This window comes from Lissotriton vulgaris (genome assembly GCF_964263255.1).
Source record: "Lissotriton vulgaris chromosome 9 unlocalized genomic scaffold, aLisVul1.2 SUPER_9_unloc_2, whole genome shotgun sequence".
Taxonomy (NCBI): Eukaryota; Metazoa; Chordata; class Amphibia; order Caudata; family Salamandridae; genus Lissotriton; species Lissotriton vulgaris.
The window spans coordinates 2507050-2519354 of record NW_028240617.1 but is presented as its reverse complement, the minus strand read 5'-3'; the positions used below and the strand labels follow the sequence as shown (position 1 = coordinate 2519354).

At 45.0% G+C, this 12305-nt stretch overlaps 1 protein-coding gene across 2 annotated transcripts in view; it reads left to right on the top strand.

Annotated features, from left to right (window-relative positions):
- LOC147672947 (coiled-coil domain-containing protein 174-like) overlaps positions 1–12305 on the top strand; it is a 74551-nt gene that overhangs the window by 27047 nt on the left and 35199 nt on the right. For both annotated transcript variants that reach the window (XM_086947907.1, XM_086947906.1), the window contains exon 5: positions 2587–2764. In XM_086947907.1, the coding sequence (XP_086804033.1) occupies positions 2587–2764 (178 nt within the window). The remainder of the gene's footprint in view (positions 1–2586; positions 2765–12305) is intronic.

Below are 12305 nucleotides of genomic sequence, written 5' to 3'. Positions count from 1 at the left end.
CTCCACTGGCTAAGAGTGGAGAGCAGGATCAAATTCAAAGCTTTGTGCATTGCCTATAAGGCCATCCATCAGACTGGACCAAAGTTCCTAAAGGAGGCATTTCAGGTGTACACTCCTAAAAAGAACCTACGATCAGCAGCAAGCTATCAACTGTCTGTACCCCGCACAAGAACGGCAACATGGGGCGACAGACGATTTTTGGTAGCAACTCCAATATTGTGGAACTCACTCCCCTTAGACATTAAAACTGCGCCAACCCTGATTAGCTTCCGCAAGGCTCTGAAGACTTGGCTCTTCTCAATCAATAATATTATTAATATTAACCATCTGGCAAAAAGAGCTTATAGCTCTTTCTTATAATATCGTGTCCTGACCACTGTATCTTGGAGTATCTCACTGCGCCTAGACACCTCAGGGTAGTAGTGCGCATTAAAAATTCCATAAATAAATAAAAATAAATAAATAAATAAATACCATGTGCGGCGTGTACATTACCCCAGGCTCGTCTCTCTGTTCTAAGGGGTGGCAGCTGCTCCAGCACTGGCTGGTGGGGTTGAAGGCACACTCATTTGATAGTAGGGACCAAAGAACTTTATTTATTCAGGGCAAGGCCTACAGCAATGAAGTTTTCATTTCATCAGATCCAATATGATGAAAGACCAGGAGTGTTAGCTCACATTTTACAAACCCTTCCAAATTCCTCAGGTACGAAATGACACTGCCTTTCCGTAAGAGTGTCCCAAGTGGTCAGTGGACAATACTCTGGACCACCTTTCGGACGCGTGTGTGAGCTCTTTATCTCTACTTACTACTACTGGTCACGCACTTGAGCCATTTCAGCTGGTCAGCGTTTGCAGCTGGTCAGCGTTTGCAGGAACGGCATTGTAGAGTTCTGTTTTCACGGTCGTCTGTGCTACTAGGATTCATAATCCCACGAGTACGAGGGGGTCCACTTTCAATGAGATACACTGAAGGGTTGCATGTATGCGGTATGCGATGAGTACCAGTCAGTCTCACATCCAAATGTTAACAGCCACAAGAACACATCAGACAGTGTCAACAATCACCACCCATAACCTGGATACATCAGCACATTCCTTCATTTCTTCCCATGGTTGAAATTAGTAGGTTCAATACATTTCACACGTGATCTACGGTCTTTCCCTCAAAAAGGTAGCAAACCGCTGCACGGCTGAGGCTTAGCATCACTGCAAGCTTCTATGAGGCCAAGTACAGCTGCATGCTTTCGTTCGGAGGCAAAGGTTGGCGCTCTAGAATTCTTTTCTTCAAAATGAAAACACAAAGCGGCTATTTTCATTTCATTTCATTTTCATTCATTTGTTAAAAAAAAAACAATTGCGTTCTTGTGAAAAGCAGGGTTTCTCTCAACAGCGACTAGTCTTCCAAAACCAAAGTTTTGGAACAGAGCGTAACCTTTGATAAAGAAACAATAAATCTGGCTGGATGCTTGGATGATGCACAGAAAGACTACGAGAAACAGAAATAAAGCCAAGCTGAGCCAGGGGAGTGGGGGGCGGAGATGAGACAGAGACAAGAACAGGGGGAGAAGATAAAGAATCATAAAACAAGCCATAGGGCCAGGGGTAAGGAGACAGGCAGGATACGTGGATAACAAGATAGTGTGTGTGGGGGTAGGGCTGAAGCGAGAGACACTCGGAGAGAGAAAGACCGGCAAAGACAGAGACGGACCAAGAGGGGAGGGAAGAGGTAGACACAGAGAGATTGTAGATAGAATCAAAGACAGCTAGAGATTAGAGAAGGTTAGAACGAAAAAGCACGCACGGAGACAAAGTGAAAAACAACACGTATCTGATAATGCCGGGAAACTGAAAGTACGGCCGGCCTGCGGCCGGCCATGAATAATTAGGGGAGGAGAAGCCCTTTGTTGTGCTGTGCGGCCGGGAATGCGCGTGCTTGTTTGGTCACGTGATTCACGTGAACTCAAACAAAACCGCAGGAATGAAACCCTTGGTTTCACGAGCATTTTGACCACTTGAATTCTCGCTCCGCTCAATGCGCTTGCGCGCATTGATAGGTCGCGAGACCTAAACAACCTGAATATAATTACACAAAACTTTGAACAAATGCATTGGCCATACATTAGGCATATTTATATTGATTTATGTAAATTTATCTAGCAGTTTATGAAAATATTTTAAAAAAATTATAGCTGTGAGTCAGGTGTACTGATTATTGTTTGCAAAAAAACTGGACATAATTTGGGACCAGTAAATAATTTTACTAACTGACCTTTGTTCTAAAAGGTTGCTTCATACAATTCCTATGCACAGTGGGTCCTAATCAAACCTGCCTCTTCCTTTTTTTTCTGATTCTATCTTTGTACATTGGATTGAGGACTCGTGTTTGTAATTTACATGGAGTAGCAATGACACTAGATTAGTTGTGTTCCGAAGGATAATTTAACTGGTGTTTGGCTACATGAGTTTCCAGTTCAGGAGTAACAAGGCAGGTCAAGCCAAACTATTGTTGGCGCTTAAAAGACAGAGACAAAGGTCTGTGGTTTGATTTCTAGATTTAAATTTGGAATAAATACCTTTTTCCCAGATGAGGAAACTGAAGATCTTTTTCTTGTGGACTTCACTCAGAAGATAATCGATAAGAGGAAAGAGGTCCAAGCTCTGAATCAGAAGGCACCAAGTAATGCAGAATCAGAATGTGATGAGAGAGAAGAAAGACTACACGAATCAGAGATACCTCCTCCGGAGCACCCTGATGAAGAATGGTTGGTGATCTACTTCATATACTCTTTGACTGTACAGATGTGGCTTAATAACCTTTTAGGCTTTTCTGAATGTAATCTCTTACAGTCTAGAAACTCTAGTGTGCCCAACAAACATAAATTATCCACTTCTGGTCCATGAAGCTTCTTGTAAGTTGCAGAAGCACTAACATTCTGTGAATCATTTATCATATTTTTGGCTTATCGACACTGGTTGGAAGGATGTTCGCATGATCCAAACCCCCCACCTCCCCCTACACAGTCTTCTGCTTTGAAAACCCATTTACCAGAAGACATTGGACTTTAAAGTGGCTTCGGTCATTTTTGGCAGAAAGGTCCTTCCAAGTGCATGTTCCGCCTTTCCAGTCACAGGAGTTTGCCTTGCGCCAGGGTGTACCGCAGGGATCAGTGCCAAGTCCTCTATTGTTCAACATCTACGTCCAGCCTCTGGCTGCGTTGGCGAGGGATAGGGGCCTGGCACTGGTATCTTACGCGGATGACACCCAGCTGGTGATCGCTTTCTCCCAAAAAAAGTCACAAATCTGGTGAAGTTCAAGGAGGATCTGGCCGCTATAGCGGACTGGATGGCAGCTAACTGCCTGCAGTTGAACGCAAGTCCGAAATCCTGCTGTTCGGAAGAGATCGAGGGATGTGGTCCGAGAGTTACTGGCCGGACCAGCTGATCCCTGCTCCGGCGCCTAAGGAGACAGTGAAAAATCTCGGTATTTGGTTCGGCAGCGAACTAACTTTCGATGCCCAATCCAAAGCTGTGGCTGGAACGTGCTTTGGCGCTTTGAGGGGCTTGAAACCACTACTGGGCTTTTTTCCCCGGAAAGTCCGCCAACTCATCCTACAGGCGACCATTCTGTTGAGATTATACTACGGGAACTGCCTATATCTAGGCGCAAACAAAGCCTGCGTTAAGCGCCTGCAGAGGGCACAGAACGCTGCCGCTCGCATGTTGATGGCTCTCCCCTATACCTGTTCAGTTTCCCCTGTCTTGAAGAGGCTCCACTAGCTGCCAATAGCAAAGCGTATCCAATTTAAGACGCTTCGCTTAGCGCATAAGATCTTATCACCACAGGCTCCGGCTGATTTTGAGAGGATTGTTGCAGTCCTACGCTCCCCGTCGTCCATTAAGGTCTGCCACCGCAGCACTGGTATGCACCCCGCGTGTCCGGAGACCCAGAGCGGGTGGTCGTTCCTTTTTTTTTTTAAATGATATTTATTGAGATGTTAAGGTGCAATTGAGGTACAAAAAAGAAAGAGACAATATCAGAATAAATACATCAGCATCAATCAAACATTAATAAGAAGGCACCAGTCTAATAGATTTCATACCAGAATAGATAGGGCAAGATAAAAGCATCAGTTGATAGCATTAATAAAAAGACACAAGGCTCACAAAATTAAAATGCATGCCAGCACAACTCAGGCAGGATAAAAGGAACAGTTTTTCTTATTACAAAATTTCTCCTTAAAAGTTCAACGCCTAAATTCCCTCCATCTTCTGAGGGGAGCCAAGATGTTTCTTCCCATTTCCTGCAATTTCTTTCCCTTAAATTCATATAAACACGCCTCTGTATTATGCATTCCTAATAACCTTGTGAGCCACATCTGGAAAGTGGGCGCGGTGTTATCCTTCCAACCAGAAGAAATAAGTATGCGTAACACTGCCACTGAGATGAAAACCAGGGCTTCGGCATGCCCCACAGCCTTCAGTTTCCCATCAGTACCTAGTAAAACCATTGTAGGGGATAGATCGATGTTTTGATCTAGCAGCCTCTCCAAAAACACCTGTATTTCCCTAAGAATTGGAGCCAAATTAGGGCAGTGATAACACATATATGGAGTAAATCTGCGGGACCCATATTACATCTGGTGCATCTGACGTCTTCCCGTACACCGAAGCAAATAATTTTGCGGGGGTGTAGTATAAATTATACAGAGTCTTGTAATGCTGGGCCTTCAGATTTGAGGATCGGAAGATTTTCCTACTCATGAGTAAGGCAAGATCTAGGTCAACATCTGGGTCCCCTAACTTCTGGGACAAAATACCTTGTTGTAAATAATTATACCCTATTCTTATTTTCCTGCCCCCTTTTCTCAGATATTAGACCATTGGGTTTGCCGCAGGGAGAGAGATCCTTGGCCTATTTGCCCGCAATGTCTGGACAATTTCACTATATAACAGCCACTGGCTAGATGGAATACCAAATTTCTGCTGCAATATGTCAAAGCCAAGGATATCATCAGCTACCATAATGTCCCCCAAGCACTTTACCCCCCGCTCATTCCAAAGTCGACTGTCCCTGTTCTGGCCTAGATGGGGAAAGATGTTGGAGTTCCAAAGATCGATATTGCCATTTATTTTTGGAATATTCAAAAATTTCCTGACTGCCTTCCATGTCCCCCACACCCCTTCCAGAATCTTGTATCTAGCTCTCTTTATAATACCTGCGGTCCACTTCACACCTTAGTAACCCAATAGCCTTCCTTCCCAATAGGAGCTCAAAGATGGAGGGGGGTGCCTGATTATCCGGATGGCTTTCTAGTGCTACAGGATCTAATTGAAACAGTATATTCATTTGTACCGATACAACCTAAGGTTCGGCATAGCCAAGCCTCCCCTCTGGCAAGGACATACGAGTAATCAATCGTCTGGTTTTGCCATACTGCCAGATGAACCGCAAAAATACTGATTCTATTTTTCTGATCACCCTTTCTTCTAACAGCAGTGGAATGGCCCGAAATAATACATAACCTTTGGAAACATGGTCATTTTTAAAACATTCACCCTCCCGATCAGTGATAGATGTAACACATCGATTCTTTTCAGCTCGGTTTCAATAGAATCTATCAAGGGTAAATAGTTATCTTTAACTATCACATCCACATTGGCATTAACCCTTACCCCCAGATACACGGCTGAATCTACAAACCTTTGATCTGTCTTAATGATATTATTCGTGCAGATTATCTGAGTTTTTTCCTCGTTCAAGCGATACCCAGACCGCCCCCCAAAATCCTTGGACAGTTGACACAACTCTATCATAGATTGATGAGGATCCGTGGTTATTATTGCCAAGTCGTCTGTGTATGCTTACAATTTAGTGGAGTGACCATTAAGCATCACTGGGGTAATCTGTTCAGAGGCTAAAATTTTCTGGATGAGCGGGTCAATGTATAAAGAAAACAAAATTGGAGAGCACGGGCATCCTTGGCGAGTGCCCCTTCTAATTAATATTTCGTCAGATCGCTGGCCCATGACCATAACCCTCGCCACTGGGTCCCTATACGTCGCCTTAATGGCTCTTATGCTTTTATTCCCAAAACCCCTGCCAGCTAGGATACCCCACAGAAACTCCCGGACCACTCGGTCAAACGCTTTCTCCGCCTCGAGGAGGACCATGGCCATCCCTCCCCCCGTGGCAGCATGGGCATCAAATAGTGCGATGGCCCGTCTGGTATGATCCGTTGTGCCCCTGCCTGGCACAAACCCATGCTGCCATGGAGAGACGAGGCGGCCAATGATCCCCCCCCAATCTTTTCGCCCAGACTTAGAGTATAATTTGGTGTCCGCGTTGATAAGCGAGATTGGTCGACATGACCCTGGGTTATCTTTGGGTTTGCCCTTTTTATGAAATATAACAATATTAGTCTCTTTCCAAGAGTCTGGGTTTACGCCTGTATAGACTATACCATTAAATAAATAAAGAAGGATTGGAGCGATCTCTTTTTCTAGGCATTTGTAGACTTCCAGGGGAATCCCGTCTGGGCCTGCGGCCTTACCAGCTGCTAACTCCCGCAAAGCCTTCCTTACTTCAGTCAGGGGCAGGTCTCTATCCAATAGATCCCTGCTATGCTTGTCTAACACAGGACCAACATCGTCGCATTCCGGTCTCTGATCATGCAACCTATCTTCCTCATCATACATTTTTTGATAAAAGGTCTTAAAAACTCTTAATATATCCTTAGGCACCGTATAATCGATACCATCCTCTTGTATACTGGAAATTGTGTTTTTAGTCCTCTTCTGCCTGATCCGGAGTGCAGATGCCCTCCCCGCCTGCTCACCCGTTTCATAACGCTTTGCCATGGAAGACTGGTATTCTCTGGCCTCTTTCTGAGTGACTATTCCCTGGAGATCCGCTTTAATAGTGGCATTTCTATTTAGGCTCGCCTGACCATCTGCCCCCTGCACAATATCCTTAATATGCAGTTCTTCTGCCGCCGAGCGGGTGGTCGTTCCTTCCGCTGTCTGGCCGCGCAACTTTGGAACTCTCTCCCCGGGTCAATTAGAATAATCCAAAACCATCTTGCGTTCCGGAAAGCCATTAAGACCTGGCTTTTCCCGGCTTAAGGCTGTTTGTTGCGGTTAATGTCCAGGAGTTGTTGGTGCGCTGGGACGCCCCGTTGCTGGGGCAGCCATGCGCGGTATAAATCTAACAAATAAATAAATAAATAAATAAAAGACCAATCATGGGGTGGGCGGTCTTTACCTCAATGTGAATCCAGACAAGCATCTGGGAACTCGTCAGCAAGAAAGAACAGCCCATGCCGCACTGTACTAACCCTCTAAACCTTACAGTCCAATATAAGAACAGTATAACCTTCCTCACGGGTTTATATTTTAGGAATTCTCTTAAATGTTATCAAGTTTAAATCTCTTATGTTTTCCATTAACTGCTCTGAGTTGCAAACAAATATTATGTGGGATAGAAAGCTACTTTTTTACCGTTTATTGTAGTGCGTTCGTTGTGAGCAGTGCCTAATTAGAAACTCAACACAAACCATCCTGCTGTGATCACAGTTTAATCTTCAATTGGCACTTCTTATTCTGTTTGACTTTATTGAGGTACTGCTTGGTGTAAATAGTAAAGTATGTGGTCTGTCAGCTCTGCCGTACAGAGGGACACCCGATTGATACAATAGTGCCTAGGCTTGTATATAAAACTGTCATAATCTTGCATTTGAGTTCTGGACTTCTTTCTGTATTGCTAGTCCGTATGCATTACGTGCAGACACAGAAAATAGTGTAATTGAACAGCACAGGTTTATAAACTCGGAAGAAATGCCTCGTCTCTTTAATAGGCAAATCCTAGGTTAGTACCTTGCAACACAACTGTTTACACTAAGGGCCTAATTACGCCAAAGGTCTCTGCCGCCTGCCCGCCAGATCACTACTTTTCAGTGGTCTGGTGGGCGGCGTGGTGGTTCCCCCTGTGGTGCCCTTTAAAAGGCAGCACTGTGCCTTTTAACGGGGCATCGCAATGGGAACGCCTCAAAAAGTTCCTGCACAGCATGGACTTGAAAGTCCATGCGTACAGGAACCTATGTGCGTGCACACAGGGGGGCACATGTGATACTCCCTGTGTGCATCCACATATGTTTGAGGCACAGGGGTGCCCTGCAGGGCCCCCTTTCTTTCCTCTCCACTAGGCTTTTCATGGCGGATTACTGCCATGAACAGCCTGGCTTAGAGGAAACTCGTAATATGCTTGGCAGGGCCATGATGGTCCCGCCAAGCATATTGCGGCCTCTGACTGCTGCTCCTATGCCAGTGAACGGCAGTTCCCTGGCGGATCCGGTGGTCCTAGTGTGGTCTGACTGCCCGAGTCGTAATCGGGCGGTCGGACCTCCGGGGCGGCGGTGGCTGGATCTGCCGCACCACCACAAGTCTGGCGGTCCTAGGACCGCCAGACTCGTAATCTGATCTTAGGGTGTTACATTCAGCCTCCAATAATGACTACAGATCTACCTTCTGAGTATTTACAAGGATAGGTTATTTTTAGGTCTCGCTGATTGAACGCCCATGCGTTCTCAGTGAGACTTAAGTATGGGCTCTGAAAAATGCACCCAGAGGCAGATTGCCAACAGTGCATGTGTGCCAGGCGCGTGCACATCGTACACCATCGGCATCAGACTTCAAAGGAAGCCGCTCCCCCGCCCCCGCCACGCAGTGCCGCTCCCTGCCCCCACCACGCAATGCCGAGAACTTGTTTTACCGGAAGCATTGCGTCACATCTTTAAAATACGCTCAGTTCCTCCTTCTCTACACTGCTATACCAACATCCGCAAGACAGGCTCTACCTTAATTAAAGAAATCATATCACATACTTAATAATGGTAGCCGAGCGTTGCGTTGCGCACGGCTCAATCAACTTTGTTTTTTCAATCATTCACATATCTTACGCTTCCTCCATTGTTTCCCCTCCCTCACCCATCTACGCCCTTCATGTGGCTTTGTGTTTTTTTTCTCGGAGCATCGCGGTATACCTTTTACACTGCTCCGTACCTTTTCCTCCCCGTCCGCCCCGCCCCCTCCACTGCACGAACACCCGCAAGGTGGGCCCTGCGCTGTCTTAACTAAAGGCATCTGGTCTCGGAGTTGCATACGAGACGCCTCTGCTAAGACAACGCTGGCTTGCTGTAGACGAGTGGAATAGGAAACAGGCAAACATTTCGATTATAGGTTGAGTCAAGTTAAAGAGCATCTCATACAAACAAATTAACCACTGATTTCAGCTGCTAATGTTGAGCTGACGCCAAACCTCTAGCCTCGTTCCCAAGGTCGGCAGCTCTGGCCATTGCACCACATTTTCGCCCACTTTCTATTTTGTTTTAGGTGGTGCTGTCAGGAGAAATGGCCTTGTGCAAGCTGCCTTCTGACAAGAGTCCCGGCACTTATTTTCTTAACAAAATAACCTGTAAAAGCCCTTTCCTTCTCAAACCGAAAGTAGGGCCAAAAGATCTGAGCTGTGAGTACCAATAGTTCGACCTTCCTTGGCTCCCCTTTTAAACCTCCCTCACTGTTCTCTAATCTCCAGTGCCAGCTTATGTGCCTATAAAAATGTATTTTGCTGATTAGGTGTTGTGGCATCCCCAAGGCTAACAAAACCTCTCTGTGCCCTCCTTCCCCACCTTTAGAGCCAGAAATTGCAAAGCGCTTCAGGTCTGAACACTTTCAGTGTTCAAACCGGGAGATGCTCACTTCGTTCTATGGATGGAAAAGCTGTTCATTTTTGCCCAACTTGCTTTATATACCACTAGCAATTCCACTGGAGCTGCTCCTTGATTTTTGTTATTTAATAGTTCTGCTAAGTAGAGTTGCATATCTCCCATTCGTTGTATAGCTCATCTACTGCCCCGTAACTTCAGGTTACACGGTAGTTTGTCAACCTACTTCATTCACCGGCTGTCCGCGTTGTGAATGAGAGCATTTTGTTCGATCACATGCGCACAGGAGCATGAGAAGGAGTACACTTCAGTGTATGTGCTGTTGTGTTGGGCTCTGGAATGCTCCTTTATTTGATATATTTATCACACTGTTTTTCCATATTGCAGGTTTTCAAATTAAGCAAACAAAAACGACCTCACAATTGCTAAGGACAGACCTATTGGTTTTTACACATGATGGTGGTAGTTTAAAAAAATATGATTAAACAGCGTTCTCCTGACAGAATTGTAATTTTTAGGTGTTTGGATCCCTGTGCGTCCAGGTCTTTACAAGGCTTGCACAGAAGCAGGTCCCACCAGATTTGCCCCTTCAGTTTTTCTTGAACTTGCTTAAAAACTAAATTACAAAAGAACTGCCAGTTTCCTTGTGTTCTTTCATCATATTTGCAGGGCCATGTCCTCATGCTCAGGTGACTGGGCACATGTCATGATTTTGCCAGCCCTTCTGTCTAGTCTAGTGTAATGCCAACTTCTGGATTTAACAGCTGAAATATAGACTATATGTAACCCCATATAGGCAAATAAAATAGTTTAATAAGGCTTAATTTCACCTCAGATGGCCATCACTCTTGATGGACCACTGGAATTATGCAATTTTTCAGCCTCAATGTTTATGGATTTTCAGTATTTGCCACATAATCCATCATAACCCATGCGTAATCTGCAGATTTGAACAATGTTTCTAGCTCCAACAGATCAAAAGTTACTAAAACGCAGCAACACGTGTTGTGGGGTACTAAAAGGCCCTTCTTAAAGGTTGATTGTTAATCTTTGTTTTGTAGATTGAAGTGTTTTGGTGTCGGGCTGGTACTAATGGAATAAAACCTTTCTCCAGATAGTGTTAACGTGTAAAAATGACATTATGAGGTCATACAATCGCCAGATGTGCTGCATTATGTCACATATTTTGTCTTATCTTTACATAATTTGGTAATCCCTGCCACATAATTTGGTCCTCCCCTGCCTCATAATTCCAGCGGGTATCCTCTAAATCGCCACCTGGTCTCAAGTATACCTGTCTAAACTTTAGGAACCTAGCCAAATTACATTTATTTTGATGTTCTCTTATGTGCACACACTGTTCAAGACAGTTTTAGGCTAGTTAATTTGAGCCTCTATTGTAGTATGGACGGGTTTACCGATGTTATAGTTGGAAGGTGATGAAAGTAGCTTAAACCGGGCTCATCCCAAGCTAAGAAATACAGAAGCTGGTGTGAGGCTCTGGGTAGCAAAGTATAAGAAAATCTACAAGCTTACCAAAAATACTTTCAGTCTCTTTAATTTCAGAGCTGCTAACTGTGTTGTAAATTGTCATTTATGTTTTTCTGGGTGCTGCGCCCAGAACGGCTCCAAGTTCTTACGTCCTTAGATGCACTTACAGTTTGGTAATTACGGGTACATGAAACAGTGCTATGAGCGTACGCCTGCACCCTTCGATAACAAGTGTCGGTTACCTCATCTGCCTGCTCGCATAGAGCTCTCTGGTGCTACTGCTGAAGACCAGCAGAGAAGACACCTGTTCAGTAAGCTTCGACAGGAGCCATTGTGCTCCTTGAAGTCATGAACATTGAAGGCTTACTTTTGTTCTCATCAGAGGATCTTCATATGGGAGGGAGAGCTAAGAACTAACTAACCAAAGGAAAGCGTTCTTTTACAAATACTTGTGATTGCGTTTAAGGGTGGCTGGCAACATTAGCTGCTGAAACCTCAAAAAGGCATGGACCCGGTGGGGTAGCTAGGCACATTGCTGCCTGTGGTGTTCCTTGCCTTTGGTGCCCCACGGCCGCGACGAAGAACGGGTGGGGGAAGTGGGGGTTCTGGTGATGCTCCCTCACCCCAGGCCCCCCTACCCTCCCCCGCCCCAACTCGTGCAGACCGCTTCCCCTTGCTACGCCACTGCATGGATTAGCACAGGTAAGCTCTACTTGATTTATTCTTTGGCATCTATTGATCCCACAATCTTCTTGAATAGAGCCACACTGGTGACAATAGATGTATCCCCAGCACACGGTTTCTTGTCACTGGTGTGAGCCATTAAGACATTCTAGAACCACACAAGATATGCCACTAGAGATCCCTGTTCAACCACATAATTCCATACCATAAAATACTACTCTACACCTTGCCACATAGTGCCACTATAAACCATGCCACAAAATTCCACCCATCACAATTCAATGCCACACAGTTCTGCACCACTCAATATAATTACATTCTACATATTGCCACTCCACTCCACATAATTACTCTTCACAGCACTCTATTCAATAAAATATAAATACACCCCACATAAATGCACTCCACA